Source organism: Calidris pugnax, unplaced genomic scaffold, assembly GCF_001431845.1.
Source record: "Calidris pugnax isolate Ruff unplaced genomic scaffold, ASM143184v1 scaffold116, whole genome shotgun sequence".
Classification (NCBI taxonomy): Eukaryota; Metazoa; Chordata; class Aves; order Charadriiformes; family Scolopacidae; genus Calidris; species Calidris pugnax.
The window spans coordinates 675,487-688,600 of record NW_015090877.1 but is presented as its reverse complement, the minus strand read 5'-3'; the positions used below and the strand labels follow the sequence as shown (position 1 = coordinate 688,600).

General features: G+C 44.5%; 1 protein-coding gene across 1 annotated transcript in view; it reads right to left on the bottom strand.

The window, feature by feature from the left end:
• Nucleotides 1-2,654: 2,654 nt before the first annotated feature.
• IPO9 (importin 9) overlaps nucleotides 2,655-13,114 on the bottom strand; it is a 38,722-nt gene continuing 28,262 nt past the window's right edge. The window contains exons 18-25 of the mRNA XM_014946285.1: nucleotides 12,534-12,662; nucleotides 11,448-11,723; nucleotides 9,586-9,752; nucleotides 7,534-7,667; nucleotides 6,158-6,277; nucleotides 5,578-5,679; nucleotides 4,714-4,790; nucleotides 2,655-4,140 (exon numbers count right to left, since the gene is read on the bottom strand). Of these exons, the coding sequence (XP_014801771.1) occupies nucleotides 4,030-4,140; nucleotides 4,714-4,790; nucleotides 5,578-5,679; nucleotides 6,158-6,277; nucleotides 7,534-7,667; nucleotides 9,586-9,752; nucleotides 11,448-11,723; nucleotides 12,534-12,662 (1,116 nt within the window). The 3' untranslated portion in view covers nucleotides 2,655-4,029. The remainder of the gene's footprint in view (nucleotides 4,141-4,713; nucleotides 4,791-5,577; nucleotides 5,680-6,157; nucleotides 6,278-7,533; nucleotides 7,668-9,585; nucleotides 9,753-11,447; nucleotides 11,724-12,533; nucleotides 12,663-13,114) is intronic.

The window sequence follows — 13,114 nt, the reverse complement described above, 5'->3', positions numbered from 1 at the left end:
CCCCGCCGGCGCCCAGCAACCGCGGGGCCGCCCGCCGGACTGCGGCTGCCGGACTACAGCTCCCGGCCTGCCCCGCTCCTCCCGGCGTGCCCGGCCGCCTCCCGGACTACAGCCCCCAGCACGCACCGCTCCGAGGGACGGGCGCGACGGAGATACCCGGCGACGCTGCGGGGGCAGGAGTTCGCGGGTTCGAGCCCCGTCAGGGGGCAGGCCCAGCGCTGGGTAACTCCGCCTCTGTAAAGACTCAGAAACCAGGCTGGTTTATTCGTTAAAAGACTTTATTTGTTAGTACAAAAAAAAAAAAACCACACACAAACAAAACAAAGCAAGAACAATACTCATGAAAACGCACAACGTCTTGTTCCAGAGCCAAAGCTGAGCTATTCACTGGGTAAGTTACAGTCTGGGGCTGTTTGAGCGAGATGACACCCAGTGCGTGACACCACCAGTTCCCCCCACCCCCTGCGACCAGGACACACGCGTGTGCCAGGCACCGATTTAACTCAGCTTAACACGCAGCCTGTATTTCCTAACGTGGAGTCAGTGACCTGGCACTAGGGGCTTTGTTCCTTCTCAGCAGCAGGCGAGAAGAGCAGCGCTGCACCCCTCGGAACCAGGCTGGGGATGCACTGCTGTGCAGTCCAGCATTCTCCATCCTGAGCAATCACCTTGTTACGGGTCAGACAGCCCTCCAGCAAAAAAAGTCTTGTTTAAAGATACTTTTGTTAGGGAGAAGATTCACGGAATCGTTGGGAGTTAGGAAGGAACTCTAGAGACCATCCAGTCCAACTCCCCTGCCAAAGCAGGGTTGCCCAGAGCATCCAGGGGGGCTTGAAGATCTCCAGAGAAGGGGACTCCACACCCTCCCTGGGCAGCCTCTTCCAGGGCTCTGCCACCCTCATCCAAAAGAAGTTTTTCCTCACATTTGAGTGGAACTTCCCATGTTCCAGCTTGTGCCCATTGCCCCTCGTCCTGTCACTGGGAACCACTGAAAAGAGTCCGGCTCCATCCTCCTTCAACCCACCTTTAGGTACTTGTAAACGTAGATGAGGTCTCCCCTCAGCCTTCTCTTCTCCAGGCTAAAGAGCCCCAGCTCCCTCAGCCTTTCCTCATCAGGGAGATGCTCCAACCCCTCCATCATCTTTGTTGCCCTACGCTGGACTCTCTCCAGCAGTTCCCTGTCTCTCTGGAACTGGGGAGCCCAGACCTGGACGCAGGATTCCAGTTGTGGCCTCCCCAGTGCAGAGCAGAGGGGGAGAATAACCTCCTTTGAGTGAGAAAGCGTAAAGGCATAGAAGTTACAAGCACCAGCAGAACCAGGTCCTTCAAATGATCTCCCTTGGGCCCTGTTGCTCTCACATCCTATTTGGCCTCTTTCCAAGGAAGCTCGTGGCACAGCGTTTCTTGCCCCAAATCCCCCTGCACACCCGGAGTTTTCTGGCAGTAGAGCATGCTGCACAGCCACAGAGTTCCTGTGCTACCACCTCCAGGGTTGGTCTCAAACTCCACACCTGACCCTGCCTCCTCTCAGCCCCATGCCTGGCCAGCTCGGGCTGCAGGGGAGCTGCTGCTGCAGGAGGGAGAGGGCAGAGTCCCCAAAAGCCACATATCCCCCAAACTTTCCCATCTTACCAGCAACACTCCTGGAAAAGCCATCAACAACTGCAAACCAAGGAGCAGTTTCTGGCCATTACACTGCGGAGCTGCAGCAGGAACCCACAAGACACTGGCCCATCTACTTTTGGGACCTTGCAACGCAAAGAAATCCTTTGATCTCTCAGTTCAGGATGAGGAATGGCATCCCCAGCACCAAGCTGCTCTTATTTTTTCATGCTCTTGTTTAAACCCACCATCCAGCTTCGCCAAGGCACACACCTCTCAGTCCCACCAGCACCTCTCCATAAGCCCTACCCCGACCTGAACCTGCTCCCATTTACAACCGACACCCTAAAACACACCTAGATGTTTCGTATTCACTTACCTCCAAGAATGGAATGACTGGTTTTGAGCCTTCCTCACATGGGGCAAAAAAAAAAAAGATGGTGCTACCTCTTCCCAGAGCTGTGGGACCAGTAACTCTGGGGACACTCTCTTGATCCCTCCTGCACAGCCATCAGGACACACCATCACAGCCCTCTATTTCCAGGGTGGTTTCCTCAAGAGACTGCACTGTTTCGTTTAACTTCTTGGCCTTTCTCAATGAAAGCTGAGACAGACAGATGCCTCAAAAGAAAAATTCCTAATAGACTTTTTAAAGAAATAAGAAATGTCTAGGCAGAAGACAGACCACAGCATTCCCACTGAAGAGGCTATGGTGCAAAGTTTAATTATATATTCTTATACACCAGAGAATCAACAGGGAAGAAAGATACCGTGACACAGCTGCATGGAAACTTTTGATCAGTCTATGCCTCATTATACACACAAACACAAATCGGGCTCCAAATTCAGCTTCTCACAGAGCAATTCACACCAAACCATTGAGAACTCAGGGATGAGCCAGATCCCTCAGCAGGTAACGGTGGGGATTCCCCATGTCCTGCCCCTGCTCAGGCACAAGGGGAGGGCTGGGGTAGGAGAGGGGAAAAAGGGCTGTGTTAGTCAGAGTTACTTTATCATTTTCCCCCCAAATGCTGAACATATTGTGCCATCTCTGTCTGTTAAAAAGTTAATTTATTATCCCCTCCTGGTAAAAAAAAAGTGAAAAGCTTTAACTCTGTTAGACCAGTAAGATACAGAAACTCTTTTGAAGTTTTTAAGATACAACTTCGAAGCACATTATTCCACACAGGAACAGAAAGTACCTTTCTTAAGAAAGGAAACTCTATAATGGGTGAGTCTTTTTCTTTTAAGCAGGAGAAGATGTGTCAGTTACAGGACTCCCTTTCTGTCCAGATGACTCCTGTGAAATACCCTAACGTCCTCTGGGCAGCACATAGAGAAAGTTTCCTAAGGAGAAATATATCTTCAAAAAGTGACTTCAGGAAACAAGTGCAAGTTCCTTTTAAATCTGTTTTATAAGAATGATACCAATGTACATTTTAATAGTTTTATTTTCATTTTCCCCAAGGGGGAACCAAAGGCAGAGAGGTGGTGTGAGATACATCGTGCTGTTCTTATGGGTAAATTGATTTGCAAATGTTATTTTACCACTCTATAAAAATACACACAGGAGTGTGAAGGAAGCAAAGTAGTTCAGAGTGGCTGTCATGGAACAAATATGTTAAATACAATCAGGTTTTTTCCCCTAAAAATTGTGGCTCCTTGTGTTCCATAAACCCGAAGTCCCTAGCAGCCACATGCCACAGGAACAGAAACTGAAGTGGTAGCTTCCTTCGAGCGTGTGCACACAAAAGCATTAGTAAGGAACTGCTCCCATGGGACCAGACGGCAGATGGGAGCGACAAAGCCCCATCCACAACAGGAAAGAGGATATGCATTCCGTTTTATTGTCTCAGCTTCCCATCCAAACTCCTGGAAAGAGGTTCCATACCATTCAGGCATCTCTGATAAAAGAGTCTATAGTTCTATAAAAAGAAGTCACGCTGTAAGATCAAGATATTTACCCTGTATGTGTTACGTGAGCACAAAGAACAACCTTCCAATTTCTCAAGATACATCCATGCAACCTGCAAGTGACCCAATTCCTTTCTCTGTCCAACTGTGCTGTGGGAAACTCAGTTAAGCGCCTCTTCACAGGTAGAGACAGTTTGCTTTTAAAAATATTAAGGACACATCTTTTTTTTTTTATCTTTAAGAACTTCCTGGAAAGTTACTGTGAAAAATGAAAGTGCTCCCATGGTGAGACCAATGTGCAAAGCTCTACAGACTTCTGTCCTTGCTGCTTTCTTAGTATTCCTTCCCTTTGCAAATTCATGTTAAGATGAGGCTCAATACATCGCAACAAGGCCATCACCCACCTGTAACAAGCAGGTAGACACTGGGAAATGTTTTATGTTTAATCATAAAACGTGGAATAAGCCAAAAAAATATTGTTCGGATATGATTGGGATGGTCTCTCGAGTGGGTTTATATACCAATGGCCTGTAACACTCGCTTCTCATTCTCATTGAGGTGGTCTGAGAACATTGCATAGCAGGGCTGCTGCGCAAACTGGCAGAGGAAGTCAGTGAGATAGGCCTGAAAGGAAGAGAGAGAGACCCAGTCAGCATCACCTCACTTCGGAAATTCTCTGTCTTTCATGTAGCAAAAGATAAACATGAACATGCACCAAAACAGACACAGGGATTGCAGGGAAGAGAAGAGCGATGCAGAAGGAAGGTGGCAGCGGAGGGGAAGGGCTGATAAAGGCTGCCAGGTGGTGGTAAAAAGCAGGAGCAAAGTACCAGACAGGGGTTGAGACTGGATGGGAGCATCCCCCAGTGGAGCATGACATTCTGTCCCGTTCAGTCTCCAATCTACGGCTGACTTCAGCAAATGGCTGACAAGCTCATGGATAGAAAAGTCTCATCTCCCTCTGTTCAAAAAGTTCATTCACATTTTCAAGTTATAGATATTGATCCAATAAGGAAAAATAGCTCCAGGCATTCTTGAGATACTCAGCACTTTCCAAAGTAACTTCAACGAACTGAGTACCTTTGGGACAACAATCAATAACTGGTGTTTACAGTTTTGTTAAAGTACAACATAGAAAAATTAAGTTTGTAAAGAATGATAGGAATCTCATTTAAAAAACTCATTCTAGAGCATTACCTGGAGATCTATTTGGTAAAGAGGGTCCTTTAATGCATCTGGATCATCTTCTTCATCATCTTCATAGTAATCCTCATCTGTCAGAGGCAAATCAGCAGGTTTTAAAATGAAACAGAGCAAAGTATCTCAGGAATTATTCTATCAGACTACTGTTGAAATCCAAGTATCCATAAAGAAATCGTTTCAGTGCTGCTAGGTAAAAAAAACTGGCATCTAGAATATTCTCTCCTTAAGTTCAGCTGATCAGAAAACACAACACCCACAGCACAGTAGGAGTCTCAAGGGACGTGCAGGCCAGACGAGCACACACAGGGCACTGGGCAGGCAGGTTTGTTAGTTACGTGCTCTATTAGCTTATGCCTTAACCTTGTGTCAGGGCAACAAATTTCCAATTCTGTGCTAATGTAAGGAGTCTCCCTTATTCTATTTGCCCGTAAGGTTCTCTCTTCTAAGACTATATGCAAACTGGAGAGCAGAGGAAAGGAGATATTATATCCACTCCATCTTTATGCAGCTATTATTTCTCAAGGTCAGTCCATAAACAAGCTCATCCACGGCTACATTGTCATTCCAAGGTCATGACTACATCTTTAAGCATCAATTTTCTCTTTAGAACAAATACCTGCATGAACCTCACAGCAACATGAAGCCTATGCAGCATTTGAACTCTCAGGTGAAAAATGCAGTTATTTAACCATCGTGTTATTCAAAGACGTGTCTCCCTTTTACAGAAAAAAAGGCCTTATTCAAAATCCCAGTGTGATACTTCCTTCCCTTGGCCTGCTGTCACAGAAAGAAAACTTTGACTAGGATGTCGTTTACTCTATTTTCAATTTGAGTATGGGCTTTAAAGCTGTTACTCACCATACTTGTTAGTGGAAAGAATATCTGATAAGAACTGTCCTGCTAAGCCTTCATCTTCATCCTCATCCTCTTCCTGATCCTCCCACATATCATTTGAATCATCTGTTTAGAAAACAAAAACTTGTATAAATAAATAAAATCTAAGAGGTCCAGTCTGTCCATCACTCTACAGGGGACTGTGCAGTTTTCAGGCGAACATCCCTGCTCGAGCAGGTGCCTGAAGGGAAACCTGCAACTTTACCCACCCTCTGGAACGAGTGACTCAGGAACTGGAGAAAAGCAAAATTCAGCACAAGAATGGACACCCAAAGTAGGGGAGGAAGAAAAGGCAAACCAGATACACCAAGAAAGGATAATTTTATTGGCATATGGTCAGATCTCATCTTTCAAGCTGGCCCAAAATGATTTTCAGGTTTAAGAAGGCACAGATTGATTTTAGTCTTTGGATCACTATTTAAGCCTTTGCAATTACAGATACACTGTGCTCTACTGTGAGTTTTGTATTACTATAAATGCTTCTAAAGGAATAACAAAGTAGATTTAAGCCACACAAAGAGGAAAAGCAAACCCAGTATTTTACCTTGGCTCCAATCTGCAGTTGTCTGTCTAGATGCATTTGCTTCCATCGCATTAGAGAGTTCATTTATTATTAATTTTAAGATTTTTACTAACAAAGGAATGTTTGTCCAGCGTTCAGGATCTATAAAAGAATACATACATCTATGTGTTCATACTGCTTTTAATAAAAAGTTCTTTAAAATATGCCTTTTTTTGTGGTGTTTTGGTTTTAATTTTACCATAAATTTAAAATCCTCACAGATGAGCAGAAACTTACAGGTTGGGAGGAAAAAGACCCCAAATGTTCCTTCCACATACCTTCACAGCCAGATTTCCAAAGATCTTAACTGCAATATCAAGTCTTGCATATTTTGAATGAAGAGAAGGCATATAAAATCTTTATACTCAATTAATTTGTGAGTCCTACTCAATGAAAACAGTTACAGATGACTTCATTAAGCACTCTGCTCTAAATCTCTTGTTGCACATCCAGAAGTGTTTTCACATAAATGAGCAGCACAGCTCTGCCACGCCTGGCTCTGCCCGTTTTGAGACACTGCAAGCTCCAACTCTCCCTCACCAGGGCTCTTGCAAGGCCCAGTTATTCCACAGTGATAGCCAGTGGGTTTGTCCTTAATTGCAAAAGTAAGGATCTATCAAATGAAACTGGGAGCACTAGTTTTAACTCTTTAGCTGCTCAAATGCTAGCAGTTACTGTTCTTCTATCCAACTCAACAATAGCCGAGTTTGTTTGGTTTGTGCTGTTTTGAGGACAGCAGCTCCCAGTATCTTACCCTCTGGGGCTCAGTCCGCAGAAAAAAAACCTGCCCAGTGCACTCTGTGATGTAATATCTAAATCACTACACAGGAATCTCCAACCAAGGATTTGGGGTTCAGCCAATGAAAATTAAGACAACTCTTATGTAGGAGACAGGCCAAACATTCCTTAAAAGCGATCTCTAACTTGTTGAAATCATTGCTGATATTTGTGAAAGTGTCTCATCAAAAAAAAAAAAACACTTTTATTTTTAAAATCTCTGCATTCACTAAACACACCTTCCACTCGGAGAAGCTACTAGGCATCATGAAATTACCGATCCTATCGCATTAGATGGAACAGGATGATGCAAAATAGCCGTAACTCCCATAATCACCTCACCCACTTGTATTAAATCAGAGACATCAGGAGACTTCAAAATCAGTCTTTGACAGAATTAAAACAAATAATGGATACATTAAGTACATGATGTATGGATTAGCGCTAAAAAACAACGTGCACCTTCTGTAGGAAATCTCCCACAGCTTTGTGTGATCTGCAAGATGTATTTTACAGTCTTTCACAGCATCTACTGACAGGGAGAAAAAAGCCCTGTCAAAAACAGTAAAACAATTACTTACTTTTGGCTGACTTTGATCGTGTCCGTATTCCCTCATCCATATTAAATATTTCTTCTCCCTTTACCCTGATGTCCTGAAGCCGCTTGTCATCTGTGTTGATGCCATACTGAAGAAGTTTACACAACGCTACAGAGCTGGGGAGCAGGGAACAGGAAAATTACAGATAAGAATGTCTCCAAACTGCCTGGCTTCCCCAATGAACTGTTAATAAGGAACATGTGTCCAGAGCAGACATTCGGATACCCTTTTGTCCACACTTTTGCCAAGAACAAGCATTACAGAATTTTCCTATTTCTCCTGCTTTATGTCAGCACCCAAAACTGGACTCATCTCCTGACATGCATAACAAGCCAAAAACTGACACAGCTTTGGATTAATCACCACCAAACAGTTTATGTACATTGAGGATTTTTCCAGTTCAGAAGGGCCACGAGGTTAAACAAACTCCTGAAGCATCACATGCAGATGAAGATGGAATTAAGAGGAAAGCAGTGACAAGAAAGTAGTAATTTGCCTGATCCACAGCCATGAACATCTTTTCTACTTTTCTCCAGTCTCAAAGCTCTTTTTCACGTCTAGTCCTTCACAGCTCAGCTACACTCAGACCTTGTAGCTTGCTCCCTTGGTATTTTTAAGGCCACCACTTTAGGCTCGGCACTCACAAACTGCTCTCCTGACTTCACAAACCAAAGTTACAGAGTTCCATAGAACTTGGTCTTTTTGTGCTTTCATTTCAAACCCTCTTTCTCTCCTACACCACGGCTCTCAGTTCTCATACTGCTGGTTTGGACCCTGATCTCACATGCTACCCTCGAGTTGCTTAAAGTTTTCCCATTGTTTCATCACACAAGTCAAGAGCAAACAGCCAATTCTTCAACCTGTCACTCGCAGGGATGGGGACTGCAGCACATGGAAGGTGTCAGCAATCTTCACATTCCTTTTACTAACTCTAAACAAGACGGTCCCCTGAGCAGGCATTGCTTTTCTTCAGTGCACAGAAAACACTGAGCATTTTCCAATGCAGGGTAAGTATCACTGTAAATAACCAAATCTGAGTGTTTAATATAGCATGGAGCCCGGCCAAGTCATCTGTACACAAATGGCTGTCATCTTGGACAGTATGGGGACAGCACCATACAACAAAGTTTAACCTTGTTCTCCCTGTCAGCATCAGCCCTGGCTTTTCCCTGTGGCCACACGGTCTCAGGGGATCCTGCAGACAACCCTGCCCTGTCAAAACGGGGATAAACCACTGCTCTTTGGGATGAAACAGAACAAGTGTGACCAAAACCAGCATCAGATCGTCTCGTGTTCTGCATGATCATTCACAGACTTCCATTTTAAACATGTTTTTTCTTATTTATTTCACAGGCTGACCACCTTATAACCATAACACACCAACACATCCTAAGAAGTGAGTTAACAGCTGGTGAGATCCCTAAAAGTGGTCCGTTAGGCTTCATATTTTCAGAAAAATCAGAGGCAGCAGCTGCAGCAAAATTTAAATTAATACAGAGCATTTCATGCTTTTGAATATAGTACTCAGCCTCAACCAGAACACAAATGTGCTCCTACAGAAAAAGGAAGAGAAAACTATTTCAGTTGATTTCTTTATTGACTTTTAAGAGATCAGTAAATCAACAAGAAATCATCAGATTCTCTTAGGAAACCCTCTACAATGCCCTGAAACTCTACAGGAATAAAGGCAATTTCATGTGTGGAAGCTATTTTCATCCCATTCACATAAGTTCAGTCTCAAAAGCACTCCCATCCTTGCAGGAGACACCCCCTTCCCCCTAAGACCCCCTGTTCCACAGCACAGAGACACCAGACAGCAAGAGGAGCACTCAGAGGAAGATCAGCGATTGCTCCAGTTCCCATGGCTCTCCTGAGCCAAACTGACTGTCCAGGGAAAAAGGAATTTCTGTCCAAGGCTGGCACACACTAATCCCAGTCTGAACCAGCTCCCCCTTCCCTTGCATCCAGCACATTTAATTGCACTGGGACGATCAGTCAGCTAATGCACGGATCCTGCTGATGAAAACATCCCACCTGACTTTGCCTTCATACTGCCCATAGAACAAGTGCTGCCGGCTCATCCACTCGGCCATGACGAACTCCAAGGCAGGTTTGCCTGTCGGTCCGGGGAGACTGCACAGGAACTCCAGGAGTGGTTCCAGTTGTGAGTGAACCAAGTGAGCAAACACCATAATCAAAGACTACAAGAGGAGAAAGGAAACGTTAGCTGTATATAATTTAATAGCTGAAAATGTTTTATCAAATATTCAAGTAACTGAGTTTTCTGCAAGAGTAGAGACCGTGCTTACCAACCCCAGGAGGAAGAGGAAAGTACAACCTTCTGCGAGACACTCTGTGCAATACAAGCTATAGCCAACAGCACCGAAAAAACACAGTAGGAATAAGTTTACTCACACCCATGTCCTAAACTAACAAACTGCCCTGAAGTGAAGATTAAAAACCAATTTTAAAAAAAATCAGACGTTGCAGTTGACTTTTGATTAGCAAAAATATCACATGGCAACACTCAGACACTGCAACTGCCTGAATAGAGCCATTCTGAACATCTAAGAATCAACTGTGTTTCCAAGGGGGAAAAAAAAAAATAAAAAAATCAAGGCTTTACGATGGAATCTGTGTGTGGGGAGTGAGGAATTGTGGAGATGTGCTGCTGAGCGAGAGCTCGGCAGGTGTTCTTGCAGTGATGGGAAGGAAGCCTTGAGAACAGTAAAACAATGTCTTTATATGGTAATGTGAAGACAACAAAATAGATAGCAAGCTAGCAAATACATAACAAAATAACAAAACAATAATGGCTAATTGGCCTGGGTGCATGAACACTTGGATGTAGCCAATTGTATTGCTCATAACGGCGTGTGGACAGGCCCCACAACCCATCTGTGTAGAGAGCACAGCGCGTGATCAAAAGAGAGAAACTATATATGCTGTAAAAATAAAACATTAAACCGTCTTCGCTTCACCACTTGGCGGAGTCTGTGCCCTTTGTTGCCGCATCTGTGGTGACATCTGACCAGCCTTCTTGATTCACCATGTGCTGGCTTGAAAAACGTACATACAAAAATCAGAGAAATACACAGGATAAAGGGGTTACAGCAGAGTGAGCCTCAGCCAAGCATGACAGTGACAAGACCGACCTCCACTGGGATAAAAACATTCCATAGAAGTGTGCCACTAGAAGTAGGCAAGGCTAAAAAAAGATGCTGATGCTCTTCTCTGGTCTCTCATCTGATGCAGGCTAACTACTCCTCCCAGCCACCACAAGCTTACTTTGTCTCAACTCCCAGGCATTTATCCTCCAAATACAGGACAAAACCACTTAAAAACGTGCTCCCTTTGCCATAACATCCATGCTTGGGAAGCTGTCCCATTCTAAAGGTTCACTGCTTGTAAGCACAAGTTCATAACGCATTCAAGATGTGTTAAAGCTTCCCCACAAGGACCTGGCTTACCCTCTAAGGCGGACAACCCTGCTCTATGAACAGAGCAGGCATTCTCCATATCTTCTTGAAGTAATCAGGAAAATCAGGACCAGAGGAATTGGAACAGCCTGCCCCAGGAGGTGGTAGAGTCACCATCCGTGGAGGTATTTAAGAAATGTGTAGACATGGCACTTCGGGGCATGCTCTAGTGCCCGAGATTGTTGGGTTGGGTGTTTTGTTTGGGTTTTTTTTGTGGGTTTTTTTTTTTTCATGTGTGTGTCTGGTTGCACTCGATCTCAAAGGTCCCTTCCAACCATGAAGATTCTGTGATTCTGTGATCTCCAATTGCAGTAGCCATAAATAATCAGGCACACAATTAAAAAAAAAAAAAAAAACCACCAACAATTTTTTGTCCTGACACCTCTACTTATTCTCCTGGGTGCCCAGCTTGCTCACCTGCATCACACTGAGAGTCTCTGCTTGTTGCATTTTGCTCAGGATAGCTCTCAGGATCTGGTCCAGATTTTCTCCCAGCTCGCTTCCTGCTTTCGAAATTAAAGTGGAGACCAGCCTGCCTACAAAGGCAGCGGTGAATTCTGAGGTCCTTGGATCTAGAAGCTGGCTCACCACCTGCATCACGTACCACAGTCCATTGTGGCCCTGCTCATCATGCCATTGTGCGATCTGCTCCAGCGCCACCGAGACGTACGCGCGCAGACACTCGCCACCATTCTGAACAAGAAAATCATCGTGTTAGAATTACCCTTTCTAGGTAAGAGAGCGGGAAGGTGTGGAAAGACATCTCCTTTCATCACCTCAAGAAGACCTTAACTGACACGAAAACAATGGGTAAAGTAGTGGCATCTGTAAAAGATCCAAGCTCTCTAATGTGCAGTAAAATGAGTGTCTGAGTTTAAAAATAATTTCTACAGACTCCAGTTCATTATCAAGTACAAAACTCTTCACTGCCCAGGCAGCTCTCAAGAAGATTATCTATATTAATACAAAGACAACCTGAAGTAGCTGCAGTTTTGTGCCAGTCTTGTTACCCAGAGAAATTCCAAGACATTCTAACACAGAGATAACACAGCAAAGAAGTTTGCCCTCTCCTTCCCACCCAAATGAGTACAGGAGAGAAGAGCTGGAAGGGGGAAGTCTAGGAGGTCTGCTGCGCAGGATGTCTCTTGCTTCCCTGTGTCTGAAGACAGTCTCTGCCATTCTCAGGTGTGATGGAAGTTATTATCGGGGAAGAAAAGCTTTTTTCGTTTGGGTTTTGGGGGATTTTTTTTAATGTGCTCCAGAGCCCTAAAATAGAAAAAAATTCAAGGCTTCTGCTTTACTCCAATCCTCCAAATTAAGGAACGATCAGTAGAAGTAATTGCAGGTCCCTGAACAGCACTGCTTCATGACAAACTGAAGGTGGCAGAGATTCCTGGAGAGGTGCCTGGGCTCCCTTAAAGACTTCGCTATGTCACCTGTCTTGCTTGGTCACCTCTCCTGGACCCGCGTAGCCCTGCAATCCTCACCGCTCCCCAGTGTTACCTGCATAGTGGCATTGTCATCTGTGTTCAAGCTGCACTGAGCCACGGCAGGGAATGCTTGGCAGATGAGGAGCTGGGACAGAGGAGGTTTTGTATTCCTCACAACTGTGGTCAAGATATCAATAGAAGTCTGAAAGGAACACAAAGAGAAGCACTGTTACAGCAGCAGCCAGAGAACACCAAGTCAGCACTACCCACCCAGCATCAAAGGCGTAAGCTGGAGGGATGTGAGCCAGCACTGCAATCACATCCTGAATTTACACTCCAGAATATTTTTAAAATCAGAGGACCCTGGAGTCATGCACCCACAGCATCACTGTATTTGACACGGACATGTGGTGTGCGTTGTAAGAGTTCCCAAGGCAGTTCAAACATTAAAAGCAGTGTAACCACTTAAACACGGCAAACAGTTTCACGGTACCCTGATGCTAATCATTACAGCCAGAGAACTCTTCTAGCTGACTTGTTTCATTTTGTTTATATTGACTTAAATTTATTTAATTACCCATGAATGATTGTTACAGTCAGACCAGTCAATAGGCAGATTATAGGCATATCGATAAAGATGTTTATGGGTTTAAG